This window comes from Charadrius vociferus, unplaced genomic scaffold, assembly GCF_000708025.1.
Source record: "Charadrius vociferus isolate BGI_N301 unplaced genomic scaffold, ASM70802v2 scaffold280, whole genome shotgun sequence".
Classification (NCBI taxonomy): Eukaryota; Metazoa; Chordata; class Aves; order Charadriiformes; family Charadriidae; genus Charadrius; species Charadrius vociferus.
In genome coordinates, this window is record NW_009646340.1 from 228,742 (window position 1) to 248,746 (window position 20,005).

The following is a 20,005-nucleotide window of genomic DNA, read 5'->3' on the forward strand; positions in this document are numbered from 1 at the left end:
GCTTGCTGCAGCACCTGAATCCAAGACACTTAAAATAGCTGTAAATATGGGAGGAGAGGCTATGCTGAAGTGTCTACTTTGCTGTGGCTGCTGTAATTTCTTCCAGGCCTCCCTTCTCTTCTCCACTGCCTCCTAAAGCCAATGCTATAATGCCACCATGCAGAGAAAGCTGCATTAAAATACAAAGCTTTTCTTGTGAGGATAGGTTTGGCCCAATTGCCTCTTCACAGCTGCTGAAATATAGAATGTGGGAATGTGTTTGAAAAATCAGTAAGTGTTAAAGGGCAATTTTGAGCCCAGAGCTAGAGAGAGGGCTGAAAGAAGAGATGGGAAGGACTGAATCACTCGAGACTTGGAAAATTGGACAGGGAGCATTGTGAGCTGGTAGCCAATGCCACAGATCTAGAATAGCCTGGGGAACGGTTATTTTACAGACAATTGTCTGTAAAAATACCAGTTAGGACTAATGAGATTTATGTATGATGTCTGTGAACATTCCTTGAAAAGGAGGATTGTTGAACTACAGCCAAAACTCCGCTAAATTTCAGAGTGTGTCTGAACCACAGCACACATTTCACAGGGGAAAACGTTATCAGTGATGCCCCAAAGCAAGCACATCTTGGCTGAACTGAATTTAAACTTCAGCTTCTGTTGACAAGACAGGTTTGCAACTGGGGTGATTTCTGGAGCGAAGTTGTCCAGATTCATGGTCAAACACAGGAATGTAGACTAGTTTATCTGAAATAGATTTGAAGTCCATCCGAGTCCACTACCTGTCTCTGGCAGCAGCCAATAACAGAGACTTTACATCTTTAGGGAAATCTATAAAAAGCCTAGAGTAGCTCAGTATTTGCTTCTCACACAGAGATTACAAATTATTGTGACAAAATAGGGACAGGTCAAGGACTGTAGATATTTTTTTTTTCCAATGCCATGCCCAATTCTTATAACCCCCTTCTATGTCAATCATGAGAATTGAATTTTCATAATCTACTGACAAGCTGAGCATCTCTTGTTTTGAGGTAATGTGCGCAAATTTATCTGTGAAATGATTCTTCTGGAATGCAGGGCCCCTCCAAATTTATGTGGACTCATTCTGTGAGTATTGTAAGGGTTGATCAGTTGCTGCTTCTGTTCCTCAACCTAAAATCTATTTGGACTTGGATTTGTTTGGTGTATTGGTCCAATACTTGTCCCCTTCCTTACTGTGTTTAAACAACGCTGGGAGAGTAGTAATTTTTCTAGGTAGAGAAATGCCTTTCAGCAACTTTCTGTTTGGAAGTCAGAGTTTCACAAAATTGATGCTGAAATCCAATTATTTTTTTTTTAATCAGCATCAGAATTAATGAAACCTGATTTCCTTAAGTTTCATTGCCTCTTGCACCTGCTACCTACAAGGTGGCCTTGCCTGCATGTCCCATAGCTTTTTTTTTCACTAGGCAAGCAGCAATATGTGCTGTGACTGGTTGAGAGCTACGTGTATGCTGGTTAGCCAGCCAGTGCGCCCATGTTGTTTGTCCAGCTGTGCTTAGACGTAATGTTTTGCCAGAGAATAGGTGGATGTGATGCAGATGACTCATTTATTTCAATTCCACTTTGATTTCCTTCAGACTTAAGGATTGGACTACAGTTAATTACATGATTACTAGTTAGTAGGCTTTATTTTAGCCTTCAAGAGTTTTCTGGTTCCAAGAGTTTCAGTGCAAACTTTGCAGAGTGAACAAAGACAAGTGGTTGTATCAATTGTGGGGGCAGGCTGGATTCTTTTCGGTAATGGTGCATCTAGGTTTGCTGATTGTCATTGTATTGTTATGGTATTTTTGAGTTACCTCTGTATAATACTTCTCTGGGAAAATACCTTTCTACACAACCCCTGTTATCCACAGCAAATTTTCTTTTGCTGATGCATGAGGCACTTTGCAGGCTTGATGGCTGTATTTCAGTGGTGAATGAAGTCCCATTTCCTGTATCTTACGTATAGCAAAGGGCTTTCTGACCATAATATGTGTTATTGGAATACAAAATCATGTCAAAGAGCATCTGAAAGCTTTGTGTCTGAAGCAATATTTGTTTCCTTTTTTGATTATAGGGCTGCATGCTTTTGGGAGGCAGAAAGACGACAGACATTCCACTAGAGGGTTATCTGCTGACTCCAATTCAGAGAATATGCAAATATCCACTTCTGCTTAAGGTAAACCAAAGAAAGTATTTCTCTAGATGGTTGTTTTATTCTTGGAGTGATTCTGCAATTTTTTAGCCCTGACTTTTGTTGTCACTACTACCTTCCTGGTTTGCACGTCTAAATGTTGGATCCTCTCTGGAGAAAATGGCTTTTTAGGGGTACAGTCAAAAAGCTGACTGATGCTGACAGGCTGCTAAATCTTGTAATGGTGTGGGTGGACCAGACAGGGTAACTTACTGACTAACTAATGCCTTTTGACTTCAGTTCTCTTCAGACTCTTACTAAGGCTTGTGAGTGCTATTTTATCCACTTCCTGAAAAGCTGTGTTCAGATAGAATTGTCTCTGTTCTGAGGGACTGGATGGCTCTGGGGACTGGAAATGGGATACATCTTTCATCACGAGGTCTCTAGTTTGAGTGTGTTCAGGTCAGTAATGATCAAAATCCTGTATCATCTGACAGCTGTTTGGCGGCTTGTTTGAAAACTGTTTGGTCGTCTCAGACGAGTTCCCAATGGAGGGGTGTCATTGCAGAAATGACTACTGCACTTGGCACTAATTGGCCCCTTTGCTAGTATTCTTACTGTAGGCACTAAAGAACAAAAGTCCTAAAAAGAGCTAGCTTGCCCCTCATCCCTTCAGGTCAGGGCTAGGTCACACGCCTGGTGGGGACAAGGAGAGGGAAAAGGAGGAAGCAGTTTCTTTAAGAGCTTGAATTGCCGGTGGCCTTGTAGCAACTCTGTGGCTAATGGCCATCAATCTTCAGTGATGTCAGTCTCTTTCTCAATCAGAGCAACGTTACATTTACTAAAAGAAAATTATTTAATAAAAAATACAAGAAGAAATTGCCTCATATTTTCACAGAAAGGTCCCTTCCTGAGTTGTGGGAGAAAGTAAGAATTCTGTGATGAGCTGGTGGTCTTGGTCACAGGCTGACCACATGAATCAACTGTATGGCATGTAAAGCTATTGATTGCAGTGCTTTGTCCATACATTCCACACGAATAAGGCTTTGCATAGGTACACACTGGTTAGCACAATACTGATCTGTTTTTCCATTTAAAATTGTTTCATCTGATAAATGTTTAGATTATTTCTTTCCGTCCAATGGGAGTTTTCAGAGCTGAATTTTTAAAATATGTCTTTCCCACAGTGGAATCATTCTGTTGTCCATGCAGCTACGCACAAACCCATCTTGCAGCAGACATTCACACACCATTCCTTATGGACATAGCTACTGGGATTTATGTATATACAGCCAGTTTATCAGTCCAGTCAATCTATCCACAACGCCACTTACAGTTTGAACAAACAAAAGCACATACAATTTAGGCACGTAGCAGGAGAAACTAATGTGTGAGACTGCTACAAACGTTTTTTCCACAGTATTAATGATAGTCTAGATAGGGCAAGGATGCCTAGGTCAGGAGAGCATGTAAGTGGCTCCAGCTCCAATTTATCTTCAGAGAGGACTGGTTATGTAGACATAGTTGAAAAACTAGTGATGCCTTAGTTTACGTCCACTGTGTTTATTTGGGGTTAGTGTGGAGAAAATTCAGTGCCTGTTCAGCCTGTGGATCTGAGAGATGACTGTGAGCAACATCCATGCACACAGAAAGGGAGTTCCTATGGCATCTAATACGGTAAACATACCAGGGGATGTGGGGACCCTAAATGTGCATTCCTGACCAAGTATTTTGATGTTTATGTTTTGGTGTTTATGTTTTCTTTTTTTTTTCACTCTGTGGTGTGTTCTGTGATTGTTATCTGACTGTGTGTTCAAGACTGAAAATCAGAGATTGTTTTGATTCCTTTCAGAGATCCCTTTTATATTTTCCATGAAACTTCAACCAGAGGAGATAGTGGCTGGGTTCTTACTTTTGAACTGATTTCTACGTTTGTGCTGTTACTAAGGGATGAAGTGTTAATCTCCTGCAGATTTCTTGTCATGGTTACCCTTTTGAGTGGAGGGAGTCATTAATGGGTACAGAGTCTGAAGACCAGGTTCATTCATCTATTTATTCCAGGTTGGAGACATCTTAATCTAGCCAGAGTGGTCACTATCTGGTGAACCCTTGCTATGCTCATATAGAAGTGATCTTTAACCAGCTTTGTCCCAGTATTTTCCAAACTTTTTGGACCAAAATATCACTGTTAGCACTCTGTACTTCTTATATTTTGCTCTGTGTCCTTGATAAGCTCGAAGTCTCTCTGAAGTCAGTGTGGTTTCATGTATCAGATCTGACCATTCAAGATATGCACCGCCATTCATCTCTCAAGCACAGTTTGGGGGTCTCAGCTCTAAGCCATGCATATGGCTGTCTTAGAGAACTCCCTACATTTCTTCTCCACTTCAGTGCCTCTTCTTTTTCTGTTTTTAGTATGACTTAGTTGCTGAATCACCCGTTGCTAATTAGATCTGCTTAATTTCTAAGCTTTTTGGAAAACGTGATTATGAGTGGTTGTTTTCTATCAGTTTGGATAATCTGTAGACATTTTATCTACTGACAGAAGCTTGACTTGCAAATTAAAATCTCTATTCTGCTCTAAAAAGCTCTTCAAAATATTAAAATGGAAGAATCTGCCAATACTACAAATTTTCCTGAAACCTCAGGGCTTTTACTCTAATGCCATGAAGATGCTGGCTACAGAAGGACACCTAAAAGAAATGCACAGCTTTGATTACAAGGTAGTAGCATCATCGATGCAGTGACATTTTGGCATTCTTCAGCTTCAATTTTCCCATTCCTCTGTACCATTCTAGGTCAGGTCTTTCGAAAAGTATGGGACTCTGTATCAGGGGTTGGAAGAGCTATGAATGGAGAATGGACCAGTTTCTCTTGCTTTTCTTTAAGAATTTGGTTTGCAAGGGGGTAGTAAACAAAAGATTAGAACAAAATAAATCTTTCTAAACCATAATTCAAATCTTTTCAAGTTCAATGGCAACTGAAGTCATTGTGCTCTGGGGATCAGATATTGGCCTGTGGACATAAACTAGTGGTTTCCACTTTCTCACATACGCACAGTTGTGTATGTCAAAAGGCCTGCTGGAACAAACCTGCTGCCCTTGAAAGCCAAAACCAAGAGCAGCGAGGGTAAGACTGAAACAGTGTTTCTTGCCTTCAGGCCACAGTGGGGTAGAATAAAGACAAATTTGTCCTCTGATGCCAGCACTGTGCCTGCCTTCTGGGGTGGGGACTCTGGTGTGGCTCACCCAGACCCACGTGCACTTGTCGAACAAATAGCCATGAAGGGAACAAAAGGGAGGAACTGTGACGAAGTGTCTCGTGATGTTGCATTCCATTTTTCTGTGGATTTCTTTTTGTATCCAGGCTGATATAAACCACATGCTGTTCACTACTTGAAATTTCATGGACGGGAAATAAAAGTTTTAAGAAAAATCTGAGTGGGATTTCATTTTGGTTAGGCAACAAATCTGCCTCAGTCAGTGACATTATGCCATTACTCGGGGTTGTTCAGCTCAGAAAATATCTGTTATCATTACAAAGTGAAGCTGATGGTGATTCTCAAAGGTAGTGAATTCATAGTGAATAAATTGATACTTCATTGATACTTGCTAGCATGACAGTACTGGAGTGGACACAAATGTTTCAGACATGACAACAATGAAGGGAAAATACAGGCTGGTTCTGTTAGTGCTAAGCAGGAAAATGCAACTCTCCAAGCACAAGAAAAAAGTAGATTTAAAAATAACACAACCCTCAAATTAAGTGTTTGCTCTCCCTTTGCTGCTGAACTGCGGTTATTGCTCCTGAAATAGCTGTTTTGTATTCATGGGGATTGGATCTTATTTTATCTAATTCCCAGGGCAAACAGATACTATTGTATTCCAACTGATTAGAAAAGTCATAGACCAGAGCTACCCTACTTTCCTCTTTCACTTTGTTTTTAGCAAGAGTTTGTGAACATCCAGATTTTCTGATAACTTTGATATGACCTTGTCATAGCATAAGTATTTAGTATAGCTAAATAGTTAGGTTTGATAAATATAGTATGAACACAGTAAATCAGACTTGTATGTGTTTGAAAGTCACCTAAATAGTAGGGTAAGGCACATATTTAAAATATTCTAACCATTTTTTATTAATACCATGTGTGAGTATTCTTCAGAATAATAGCCTCTATCATGGAGTTAATTTGGGTTACTTAATTAGGAATAATATATTGGAATATCTCCAACTGCAGGTACACCTTAAGCATATATGACCAGTAATTTCCAATATAAAGTATGGCATCCTGCAACTGGTGATCCTATGTTTTCTCATCCTCTAATGAAGCTATTTGTTTTTTTGAACTAACAAATGATGGAGGCAAAACAATGATTCAAATGACGGTGATTATAAATTTCAATGTTATTTGTAGTTTCCTTTTTTTTTGAATGGCTGACTGTAAACAGGCTTTTTTTTCATTGGTTTTTTATTTGTTTTTAAATTTTGGTTGCTTTCCTTTTGTCCCTAATACTGTTTTTGTCTGCTTCAGACAGCATGCAAGAAAATTAGCACAGAATTTGTTGGTCAGTGAATTAGTTTTATCCCCAGTCCAAACCCTTCCTAATGTGACTTGCACTTCTTTTTCTTGCTGTCTAAGTTCAGCAAATGATTTTAAGTCTATTTGGGGCTGTAGGAGTTCTGAATGTTTGTTAGCGATGAGCTTCATTATAAAATTTCCTTAAAAGTGAGAAAGGGGCTTGGACTAGGCTGGAACAAAACAAAACTGCACTTGCTGTGATGGGCATTATGATTTGTCAGAAGAAAAGAAGGAAAGGCAAACAGATGCACAGACCTTGAGACCATATACTGTGTGAGTGACTTAAAACTTCAGTGCATGTATGTACACTGGAAAGCTTGCTGAATAAATATTTCCAGGGAAATGTTTTGGATTAAGGCAGCTCTGTCTCACCGATAATAGTTGTATGACTCTGTATTAATTAGTGTGAACTACACTACTTAAGAGTAGAAGCAGCTGTTGTGTAAACCAGTCTCTGAACAAAAATAGCCTTTTTCCCTTAATAAAGAACATTTATGTCAGCAAGAAGAAAACCCTAGGGGAGTGGTGATCATGAGTTAATCACACCATTGGGGGCGGAGATTAGGAGCAGTCCTTTCTGTCTCCTTCCTCCCAACACGAGGAATGTACAGCACTTGATAGATGCAGCCCTACAGGCTCCTGATAGCCCAGTGTGTGTCACAGAGGTTGTTTCTTGTTTGATGTTTGTTCTCTTAAGGAATTGCTCAGACTGCAGCCAGAAATGCACATTCCACCTCTGATCCTTTAAAAATATCTCATCATGTACACAACTCCATGTGCAATTTAGGGCAGTAATTATGTATTGCTTCATTGGTCCTAGGAGGGAAAGAAAAGCCTGGATGCAAAAAGCTGAGTGACCAGATTCAAAATCTTCTTGTAAGGGAAAGCCCAACAGTGAGGCAAACACAGCCTTTGCATCTTCCTGTATAATGTTCTTTTTGCTGAGTTCTCTCCTCATAGGTGGGGTGGGGTTTTTTGTTGGTTGTTTTTTTGGGGTTAAGCACAAGTAGCAAATGCGATGGCTGGACTTTAAAAGGGAAAGATGGGATGCCAGTGGTGTGGATACAGAACAGGATGAAGAAAGGTTAACTAACTGTCTCCCCTCTTCTCCCTCTCCATTTTCTCAGAGCTGTGTAAGGAACAGAACCTTCTAAGTGGCCATAATTGAATGTATTTAATCTTTGGGGGTTTGGGTTTTTTGTCATTTTTTTTCTTTTTTCTTCCTTTTCTTTTTTTCCTCCAAGAAAAGTGGCATTGCTCTTAGATTCATGACATTGCCTGGTTGATATCCAACTCTATGTAGCACAAAAATATTAATATATACCCTACAGAGTTGTAGGGAACACGGCCAATTTGTAAATCATCTATCTTTCACACTTTATATATATAATCACAAATAACTGGTAATATTTATAAAACTGCAAACATGTTTTTGTTACATTTTAATTTAGCATATGTCATAGATTTGATGGCATATTAAATATAATCAGTTTTACTGATTTATCGTTGCTTGTCTAGTCTTTACCCTGCAGAAACATTGACATAAATTACAAATTTTAAAATTATACAGAATAAAAAAACCCTGCTTGTCACGTACACAGATACAGCCTGGTGTAACATTTATTTTCTGGTTAGTTTAAGTGGAAAATAAATTTTAATACAAGCAAATATTAAAAACTGTAAAATAAAAATATAAAACTCCTGGAAATATTTATATTCATAGAAAAGGTTTCTTGTTTCTTTTTTTTTTTTTAAAAAAGCACATTTTAGAGCTGAACTGTTTATTAACACAACTTTTTGAGCTGATAAGCAAAGAAATATGTTGTCTTTGTTATCTCTATAATCCTGAGATGTTCAGTAAGTAACCAACGGATGTATCTCTGCAACTGTATTTTATGCATGCACTGGTTTGTAGTGCAAAGCGAGACAGCCTGGCAAGCAATGATTTGCACCAGTCAATGCACAATGTTAACATTCATTGCGCACAATCCATGTTAAGTCATGTCTGAGTGTCCTCAAGAGTATAAAGATAGGAGAAAGGAATTTTAAAAATATAGAGACTTGTAAATTTCAGCTGCAAAACATGTGTTCAGTTGTCAGTTTTAAGTACACAAACCATCATTTATGTGTGGCAAGGGAGGACGTGGGGAAGGATGACGGAGACTTCTTTTTTAAAAAAATCAGTTAAGCAGAATAACATCCTTTTTTCTAGGAAATATTAAAATTGCGTTTACATTTAAAAAAACCCTCCAGTTTCCTCTGCCTACCTGCATTGTTCACACATCATCCCTCCTGCCACCTCTTTGTGTCTTCCTGTGTAATGTTCTTTTTGCTGAGTTCTCTTCTCATAGGTTTTTTTTTTTTTGTTGGTGGTGGTTGTTTTTTTGGGGGGTTAGCACAATTAGCAAATGAACAAATGTATGAGCAGCTGATATGTCTGTCTTCTTATGTGTTTTAGTTCTTGAATTTATATTCTATCATATTTAGAACTCTTTTAGCCTCATGCTGTTTAAAGCTGCATCTGAGATTGAAATACTTCAGTTAGAAATCCCTTTACTCCATCGCATAATCAAAAACTAGCATTCCTGAGTAGATCGGATGTAGATGTCCTGTTGTTCCTTTCTGTAGGCTGTTCAGGAGGATGCTACAGCTGGATTTAGATGTCTTGCAGTGCTCTGTAACTCCCTTTGTAAAATGAGTTGTGTTCTGTGTGTGGGTGTTGTATGAGTGGCACAACCTCAATCTTTGCAGCTATGAGAGAGGAATGAAATAAAAGGAAAATTCTGTGCCCAGAGGAGGCAGTTCCCATTTCTGTCTTAGTTCTTTAAAGAACAGAGAATTTATTTTTTTATGATACGGGATACCTTTTTGCAACTTCTCCCTACCTCTCGCCCCCAAAAATAGAAAAAAAGAGAGAAAAGTCAGAGGACGATGGTAAAGATGACAGAGGCCGTGAAAAATACCAGCTGGTTAGTCTGAAGGATTAACAAGTCTAACTAGAAAATAGATGTGTTTTATGAATTAGTTTAAAAAACTCTTTGCAAGGAATAGTTTTCTGCAAGTGGCAGCAACCTTATTTCCCGGCCCTGTTAGTGCACAAGTTGCAATACATAAGATAGTAATTCCAGACAACAGTATATATGAGCTTTATGGAGGACAAGACAGTCATACCCGAGGCTTGCCATCTGGTCTGTCTCTCAGCTGCCTTTCAAAACGTTGTCAAATGCTCTCAGAGTTTACACATCATAAATCTGTCACTAAAATAAATAAGCACCCAGAGCTCCCTGAGTGTATTTCAGAAGTGCTAGGCTCTGCTCTTTTGGGGAATGGCAGTGTCACAGCAGCATGGCTCTTCCTCAGATGGCTTAAGACCAGGCAGTGGTGGGACAAGTTCTCTTGACTATCTGTGCTGCTTATGCTGTTGAGGCACCTGACTGCCCCAACCAGCGCCCTCCCAAGCAGCACCCTCCCTGCCTTTTCCAACCTCCTCTCCTGCTCCTTGGGCAGAACCACAGGCAGCTAGCAGGAGTGGGGAAGATGATGTGTTTATTGCAGCAGAGGACTGCTGTGATGAAGAGTTCTTTCTCTGTGTCTTGGTCATATTTCAGAAAGGGACGTTTACACAGTGCCAGTGCGTACATATCTGTTTCCAAAGCAGTATGGGTGACACTTGAGCTGCAGAACTTCATTGATTTTTAATGAGAGTCGTGTAGCAAAAATTCTGCAGTCTGTTCTGAAAGCATGGAGCAGAGGCTAGAGTCACCAAGGTGCAACACCTCTCTCCCGCCTTTTCTTTCTGAACACTTATTTTCCTTGACCTTATCTCTAGTGAAGTAGGTTAAAAACTTACACAGGGAATTTCATTTGTGATATCAACTGACATCTGTAGCAGCCAGCCTCTTTTTCCTGTGCATGTGTTACTCTGTAATCGTCCAAGAGTTTAAGATCATTAACTCCTCTCTCTTGATGGGATTCCCAGCTGTCAGTATATTACCCATTTCCTCTGTTATCCGTCTGACAAGAGCCATTGTCAATTTCCATTTATAATTTTCTGAAAAGAGAAATTGTAGCTATGAGTAAATTCTCAAAATACCAATGCTGTGCAAAGAACAGAACGGTTGTATTTCATTGGACAAACATCCGGCATTCCCATCCATTCATTTGGGCTTTACTGTCTCCAGGATCTGTCTACAAGGGAATAAGAGCACCTCCCATTGCCATATTTTGATTCTCATGAGACATGTCTCTTACATTACTTAAATGAGTCTCAGTGGCCAAGCAGTTTAATCTCAAGATGCAGATTTCACTTTAAAAGGTTCTGCAAACAGAGAAGTTAATAAATAAATAAATAAAACCACTTTACACTTCTGTAACACTGGGTCTCAAGATAGTTTACTAGTTCTGGTGAAGAAAGCAGAGAGGAAGCACTGAGAGGGTCTGTGCAAAGGCAGTAACAAACCTGTACTACTTTAACCTCTAGCTCCCTCTTTTCAAATATGCCTTCCAATTTTGCTGATATCTGAACACCTCACAGTCTAATTATTTATTCTACAGTTATTCCTGCTATTAGAAAAGTAGAGCTAGGTATGCACTAACCTTTCACATGCTAAAGGTGAATTCTGTCTAAAGAACTTTGTAGAGCAGGTCTATGAATCAACACTAGGACAGAGAAAGTTCCTTGATTTAGCAGCTGGGTTAGGATAATGGTTGGATTAGCAGCTGTTATAGTTACTGCAAGCTTCAGCAGAACTTGAACTTCAGCCCACACCCCTCCACTCTCTGACAGGCCATGTAACTTGAGCCTAAAAGTACCAGTTAATTTGATCTAGAGGTTGTGTGTGGACCTAAGTCAGTTTAGGAGCAGTGCTCAGATTACAGGTTGTGTGACCAACTCGGGCAAGGCAAGCCCCAGTAATACTCAGGACCATACCTGAAATCAGAGTACGTTAGCGGCAAGCAAGACAGCATGGCACAAAGACCTTTAAATTAATGCCAGTATGGCAAAATTTTGTGTGCTGAAGAGGCACTTGCTGATGTGGAGAAGCAAAAGACAAATCAGACCACAGATTAAGCCTAGTCAGAGCCCATGACAGGCATTTGAGGGTTGCAATTGTTTATTTTGGATGAACAACAACTGTAGCAGGCTGTCTTTGCCCTTAGCTCTGGGAGCTATGCATTGAAGCAGTTTAGCTCTGTTCAGACCACAGTGCTGTGCAGGCTCTCTGCCTGTATTCAAACTCATTCTTGTGTCTCACACAAAATGATGCAATTCAGCAGCAGTTTGCCATTTAGACATGGGACTTTAAAACAACCAAGTAACAAGTTGAGGCAAAACAGAACATAGTGAGAAAGTTAAATATTCCAGGCAATCTAAAAATGTGGGTCTTAAACACCATATTATGTATCAAGATGAAATTACCAGCCTTAGTTAAGGTTTCTTTAATGTATTTTTATCCAATTGTGGCTGACTATAAAATACTATTGGTCCTGAAAAATGATTAACTTTGAGTTGACAGTGGTTACCCCTTTTGCCAAACTGGTTTATATTGTCAGGTCCCAAGTTTTCCCACTACTGATTTTAAGTGGGCAGTGTTTAACTGGGCTGTTGTGCATTGAATCAAGGGAAGCAGAGACACTTAGGAACTCCTTCAGAGCAGACATGTTGTTCGTCTCTATGTTAATCTCTCCAGTCAAAACATGTGTCCCAACCTCCTAACCGTAATCCAGGGAAGAGTCTGTGCTAAACTCCTGCTGCTTTCTTGGCCACTGTAGCGCTTTTCCCCACTTTGCCTTTTGGAGAGCCCTCTCCACTTGCCATGGGCCGGTCTTGGAGGTTAAAACACTGAACTGAGTGCCAGAAAGTCTTGGTTCTGCAAGTGACTTGCCGTTGGACAAGTTACTCTTCTGTAAATGAATTTTCTTCTTTGTAAAATTATTATTATCCTTTCTGACACATGAAAACATGAGACAGCTTTGGCTAGTTCATTTCCCTGAAATTTCTGGACACACAGACCGATCACACGGAGAGCTGTAGGCACTTATCCACATGTGATGGGTTGACCTTGGCCCACCCAGTCATTCTCTTACTCTAACTATTTGATGGGATGGGGGAGAAAATAAGATGAAAAAATGTTTGTGGATCAAGATAAAGACAGGGAGGTCACTTACTAATTACTATCACTGGCAGAACCGATTTGACTCAGTTTATTGCCAATTAAGATATATTTGGATGTTGAGAAACAAAACCACCTTCCCCCGAGCCCCCACTGTTTTCCCCAGGCTCAACTTCCCTCGTGCATTCTCAACTCCTCTACTGTCCCCCAGCCCTGAGTGGTGCAGGGGTATGGGGAATGGGGGATTGCAGTCAGCGTGTCACACTTCCCCTCTGCTGCTCCTTCATCCTCACACTTTTCCCTGCTCCAGAATGAGCTCTCCTGGGGCTGCTGTTCTTCAGGATAGACCTGGTCCTGCATGAGTCCTTTAGAGGCTGCAGTTCCTGTCAGTAGAACCTGCTCCTGCATGGGCTCTCCACCTGCAGCATGGGGTCCTCCACGGGCTACAGTGTGGATATCTGCTCCATCACAGTCCTCTCCATGGGCTGCAGGAGATACCTGCTCCAGCCTGGTCTCTCCAGGGGCTGCAGGGACATCTCTGGCACCTGGAGCACCTCCTCCCCACTTTCTTCAGGCCTTGATGCTCACAGGGTTGCTTATCACACGTTTTCCTTCTCTGGGCTGCCGTGTTTTGCCCTTTCTTAAATGTGTTTTCACAGAGGTGCCCCCGGCTTCTCCGGTGGGCTCAGTGGGGTCCTGCTGCGGGTCCCTGGTGGAGCTGGCTGGAACCGGCACGGGGCAGCCCCTCACCTCTCCTCACAGACACCCCTGCAGCCCCCCCGCCAGCATCTGGCTACAGACACCCGATACACTGAGGGATCTGGAGTAGGAGAGGTGTCTTACTGGAATCCCTCTTTCGTCAGTGGAAAGACACAGGCTTCTCGTGAGGGCACTTCCACTCTTAGGTAAATCTGATTTGCACTTTGGTTGTGTTTCTCTGTGAGTTATGGATCTTAACAACCTGTGCCCTAAAGCTTCATGTGGGTTGGGATTAATCTACGCCTTCTGTAAGTACTATTGGTGGGGTATACAGCCTAGCATTATTCCTGTAAGGCCGTAGTTCATGGAAAACCCTGCTTCCATAACTCTGGTAGTTCCTGATAAGACCTGCTATGGGCAGAATTTTTATCGGATCAAAGGGGCCCAATCCAGCATCACTGAAATACTTGATGCACATCACTGGGGCTCATATATCATGTAGACCATGGCTCGGTCAACAGTCCATCCCATGTCTTTGAAGTGGACAGTGTGCTTTTTGTGTAAGCTTTTAATTTATTTGGCTTTAGTTCACACTAGAAGCAAACATATGTGACACAGCAAAACATATTTGGCACAAACCCTCTTAGTTTGGCATATTTAACATGAGTGACTGCTTCATTTATTTAGTAGTGTTCATATAAAACGGCAACCATACACAGATGAAGAACAGAAAACAGCATCTACAGTAACATGCTCGTAATTTCTCTTTAATTTAGCAGTGGTTCTGGCATTTTCCTGTGGGATTTCACACTAATGCATGTACCTTTCCATGAGCGACTTCAAAGTTTACATTGTAAGTTTTCTTTTCTTTTTCTTAAAGGAATTAGCTAAGAGGACTCCCTCCAAGCATCCTGATCACCCGGCTGTCCAGAACGCATTGCAGGCAATGAAGACAGTCTGCACAAATATCAACGAGACTAAGAGACAGATGGAGAAACTGGAAGCCCTTGAACAGTTGCAGTCCCACATTGAAGGATGGGAGGTATGACGTAGGACTAGTGAGCTCCCTGAAGGCAGTTTGCTACACAAATTAATGGGCTGAAGTTTAGTGACTCATACTGTGTACAGGGATTTCTGTTTCTTACATGGAGTGTAAATGCTCTTGAAGGTGTGGGTGGCATCACTCTGACAGGTTAAGAATTTACTGTTTATTTTGGGTGTGCAGGCTGCTGCTAAATTGTAGCAGAACCAATGCATTATGAAAGAAAGGAAAGTGTTAAAACTAGAATGCAATGAAATTTCAAATGGGCAGATCGCAGTCTAGAAGATGAAATCAGGACTGGTCTAAATAACAGAAGTTTCTCTTTCCATTCCTGCAAGCCTTCAGTTTTTCCTGGGAGCTTTGAAAGTTAGCTCACTCAGCTTCATACAGATTTCCTGTATAAAAGATAAAGGTTAGATTAGCAAGCATTAGATTAGAAAGCAACTGGTATATTTGTGTTTGATCCGCTTAAGTTGCTCATAAATGTGTTTCTAGCGATGTGTTTATCAGTAGGTGGATCTGCGTAGGTAGAAGGATTTACTATGGAAGTGAGAAAAATAAGAGAAGGAGAAAACTAGAATGTGACGCTTGGGGGAAGAGGAAATCTGGAAAAAGAGCCACTCAGTAGAAATACTGGGAAGTCGGGATGGTGTGCAAAGGGTTGGCAGCTTATCTTGTGATGGCTTTAGTTGAGGCCCTTGAATCAGTGTAGTTGGAAGCCTCTGGGACATGCACCATAGGGGGTCAGTGGTGTTAAATGGTCTCATGGAGAGATTGGCGTCGGCGTTGAGACTGACATTTAAAATGTCAAGGCTGATTATTGCCAGCTGAGGATTTCTTAGCTGAGGACATTTTGTTAGAGGTCATGTAAACTTCCTCATGTTCGGACTCTTGGGTGCTCTCCATGACTGTCTTTTGGGTTGTTTTTTATCTTTCGTGTATGTTTTAAACCTTGCTCATTTTTTCCCTGAAGGATGTTCTTGGCATCCAGCTAAAGATGTGAGAACAACCCAGATATCCAGCTGTGTATTTTTTGGATAGCAAGCTCGGCAAACAAAGCCATAGAATGTTCTATATAGCAAGACTACTAGAAGCAGTTAAAACCATTTCAGGTTCAGTGCATCTAGGCAAGAGGCATGGTTTGAACTCTGGAGCCTGAAGCATGACTATTAAAGTGTCCATGATGAAGTGGTATGCAAAGTTAATGTTTTTTTTTTTTTAGGGCTTAATCTGAAAACCCTTTCAGATTTGTTTATCTACACTGTTTTGTAACAAAGTCACCTAGGTCGCTCAGCTCAAAATTTTAAAAAGAAAGAAGTTTTTGTCTCTCCCAGTAAGCTGTGGAATAATTCTAAATTATTCTAGTGGCATATTAAAAGGAGAAAAACTAGCTTTACACATCGCAGATACAGGCCAGTGCTCAAGGTGATGGCATTTTTTTCTTCATATAAAGAATTTGTAGCTGATTGACATTTGTTCATCTTCACAGTGCTAGGGGTCTTGTAAACTGTGTCACTACAGCAAAGCGCTATCGTTGTAAATAACTGTTTCCAGTTCTTTCAGATGTGTTTCACTGTTTCTTCTTAATAAGGGCTCCTAACTTCTATTTATGGAAAGCTGCAATTGCTGAATTAAATAATTTTTTAGCTTAACAGTGCAGTGCTGTAAGCCCCACAGCTGACTGTAGGAGGAAGACTATAAAGCAAATTTCTGCCTATTTTTAGTTTATTTGATGGCAATTTCTCCTATGAAATAGAAAATTTCCTTTTTCCATTAGCATGGATATGGATTCTGAAACACTGGTGCCCTGCATACATGGTTGTATTACCGTACATATTAATTCAACAAGGCCTACAGCTGCCAACTGTTTTAATCCAAGGCATCTAAATTGTCAAAAAGAAGCGAAGATCAGCTAACTTATGACCAAGTATTTTATGATTTTAAGGGACGTAGCCTGAATCTGGGGAGTGTGCAAGCAGCCCAGCGTGAAGTGTGGCGTTAATTTGTTCACATAATTTGGAACAGGCTCCACCTTGTCTAATGTTTCTGTTTAACCAAACCAGCGGTTTCACCAGTTTCTATGACTTTGCACTTCCTTCCAACTGTCCCAACAGACCATCCTTGGTCTGATCTTCATCCTATTACCATCAGTGCCACACTCAATATTTCCAACATGAAGAGCAAGGTAACATCCTTTTGCTTCTGCAGTGTCTCCTCTTCTTGCTCTTGAGAGTCATCTGTAACTTCACTAAAAGCAGCAGTTGGTTTTTAGCGCATTTTCCTCAGTTCAACATTTTTTCTTCAACATCTCTACTCATCAATCTGCATCTCCCTCCCTAATACAACCATCACTGTCATATGCTGAGCATATACTGGCATCATCCTGTCAATCTCTTTCTGAGACAGATTATCGTGAAGGGACATGTTAAAGTAGGCCAAATCTGGGAAGCCTGCAGCTTAATCAGAGGTCTGTTGATCAAAATGAACTCTGCTCAGATTCATTCTTTTGGAATGCACAGAATCCTTGCAGATGTATGTTATGGATTAGTCTCAGGCAGGTCAATTTGATTCTGGTTAATCTTTCTGGGAAACAAAGATTAGTTTAAAAAAGGGGGAAAGAAAAGTAGAGGATTCATGAGAAGACCAACTTTTGTATACAATGTTTGTTTGTTTAGCGAAGACCAAGTTAATATGCTGTTTCTATTAATTATATATTGATTTTTCTGCAGGGAGAGCTCGTCCTCATGAGTCCTTGTGAATTATTTTTACTGAACAATTGTTATGTATCCCCAAATTCTCCCAGTCTGAAATGCATAGAGAAGCAAAACCCCCATCACAGAACAGCATGATTTGTAAGATATGAGTTAGTGCTTGGGCAGATCAATCATTTTATAATTGGCTTTAATTTGCAGTTCCACCAGCTATGATGTTTTCTTTTTCTTTTTTTTTTTTCTGCCCTGCAGCTTAATTCCACTTAGAAAGGTGAGAAATCCTGTGTTGTCTCTGAAAACATCAAATAAATCTTCTTACTCTGTTTCTTACTATTGAAAAACCTCTCAAATCGGTGTAAATGGAAAGTAGCTAGGTCAACAGCAAACAGGAAATGCAGCAACAGTGTTTAGATACCATCATGGTGGGTCTGATGGAAAAATAGATTCTTAGATTTTAGGGTGAGAAGCAACCGTTGCAATGATTTGCTTTCACATCCTACACAAAATAGGCCAGATAATTTTACCCAGCGGTTCCTGTGTTGATAAAAGATTGACTCCAATTACTGATGTCACTGTGCTCATCGCTTTTACTGTCTTTGAGTATCTTTGGGAAAATTAAGTACTTGATGTTGAGGTGCTCTGAAGCCTTGATTTCTCCTTGGGCAAATCACATGAGGAGCGTCCTTGTATGTTGTAAAGTCAGTCGGTTTCTGTTCCTATTTGTGTATGTGCTAGTAAGCCTTTGGGGTCACAAATCTGAGATACAGTGATTTCTCCTGGAGATAGTAAGGGTTAACAGGTCATTTTCAAAATAACAAGTGCTCACTTCTGGGTCACAAAATAACAAGTGCTCACTTCTGGGCATGTATTAACTTTCTATAGAATGATTAAGAAAATAAAAACATATCAGGAGAGCAGATGGAACTATTGCATCTAGCTAGGTCCTGCATCGTTCTATCTAGAATATATGGGAACACATATGTGGAACACAAATTGGTGTTGCATACTTGGCAGCCTTTAAAGAACACCTGCTTCCTTGTTAATTAAGAGCAAGACATGGACAGCACAGCTGGCAAGGTTTGATTTAGAAAATGGTGTAATCAGAGCTTCATTCACACCTTTAGAGTGACTGCATTGTATTTAAAATGGCTGATTTCAATTCAGTGATTTCCCCTGAATAGCTTGATGGCAGCAGACTGTACCTTCCTAAAAAAAAACCCCAAAACAAAACAAAGAGCCAATCACTCATGCAATGTCTAAAATCTTTCAAACAAATCCTTCTGACGTGACTTTCTAGATGGAGCTGGATTTCATGCACGTGCACAGACATGCCTTCAGTTTCTTTAAGTGGGATGAATTGTTTTTTACGAAATTTTTCTATTATTTGTGAATATAAGGATAACGGACCTTTGGAAATCAAGCAGTTTTGTTGATAATACATGTCTTGTAATCCAAAGTCAGTTCCCTTTTCCAGTAAGATTGTATGACCCATGGCCTTGAGTCTAATTTACTTCCTTATCTGCGTGCTGACCATGGAAGGAAGTTACTGTTGCCCTAAGTAGTTCTTCCTTGCAACTCAAAGAGAAATGCAAAAACTAATAAGTTACGCAGAACTGGAGGGTAAACGTTTACAAGGCCTCAGAGTGTTTTTCTGAAAAGAGACCTTTATTGATAGGATGCTCTTGTACTTTCGAAGTAACACTAGATTAAGGAATTTAGGGCTAATGCCTAAGATTTAGCCAAACCATCTTGTTTAGTCAATGGAGCAGTTGAGGAGCAGATTCCCAACTGTGTGCATTCAGAATGTGGGGACACTTGGAGTTTGCCTGTCCTGAGAGCAACCTGGGACACTCCTATAGTTGTTCTTCATTTGGGCCCAACTCGTTTGGTCCTAAAGGGCCACATTTAAAGGACTGTATGATCATTTTTCCAAGGAATAACAGTTTGGGGAGTGAATGGTTTAATTGTGTTCTACTGTGGTTTTCAGCTTCTGGGCATCCTCATAGGCTAAAATGTCTTGAGCATCAAGCTCAGTTACCTCTGCGGCTGTTTAGTGCATATAATGGTTTGCACATAGCAGTGAGCACAGTGTCCAAGACCCAACCTCTGACTTACATGGCTATGTTTCTAACTTGCATGTGTTTACCAGAACTCCAGAAAGGACAGCACCTGTGTGTACTTCTAAGAAAAGAGTTGGAGAGACATACCACCACTGAGACGATTTTGCAGAGAGGTAGTTAATAGTGACATATGTCAGTATCAGAGCTACGATGTTAGGGAAATACCATTATTCTTCTATAACACATTCCTAAAGCCATCACTTGTGATATTTGCAATGATAGCTCAGGGTACAAAGGGAAGACTAATGGTCTTGAGAGACTCACAATACAGCTGCTTTGAGAGTGAAAGATTTCTTCAGGAAAAAGTTTCTTGGAGTTCAATAGGGAAGATTTATTGTTGTGTATGAGGACTCCGAAAGAGTATTTGTGATCCAGAGAGAACATGATGTGTTTAGCCATGTTAAGAAATTGGGGACTTCCTTCTTATGAGTGCATCAGTTATTTCTCGGTTTAAGATATGCAGATAAAATAACAGTATTTTAGTAAAAATCCTTCATTGCGCACACACACAAAAAATTAAAAATAAGGAATATCTCTTTTCGATGTTTCAGGGATCAAATCTGACAGATATCTGCACACAGCTCTTGCTCCA

The 20,005-nt window shown here is 40.3% G+C and overlaps 1 protein-coding gene across 1 annotated transcript in view; it reads left to right on the plus strand.

Annotated features, from left to right (window-relative positions):
• Window positions 1–20,005, plus strand: part of PREX1 (phosphatidylinositol-3,4,5-trisphosphate-dependent Rac exchange factor 1) — a gene marked incomplete at its 5' end in the record, with an annotated part of 105,500 nt that overhangs the window by 14,278 nt on the left and 71,217 nt on the right. The window contains 4 exon segments of the mRNA XM_009887424.1: window positions 2,090–2,191; window positions 14,421–14,582; window positions 19,965–19,999; window positions 20,001–20,005. The exon segment at window positions 20,001–20,005 is cut by the window's right edge and continues 70 nt beyond it. Coding sequence (XP_009885726.1) covers window positions 2,090–2,191; window positions 14,421–14,582; window positions 19,965–19,999; window positions 20,001–20,005 — 304 coding nt within the window.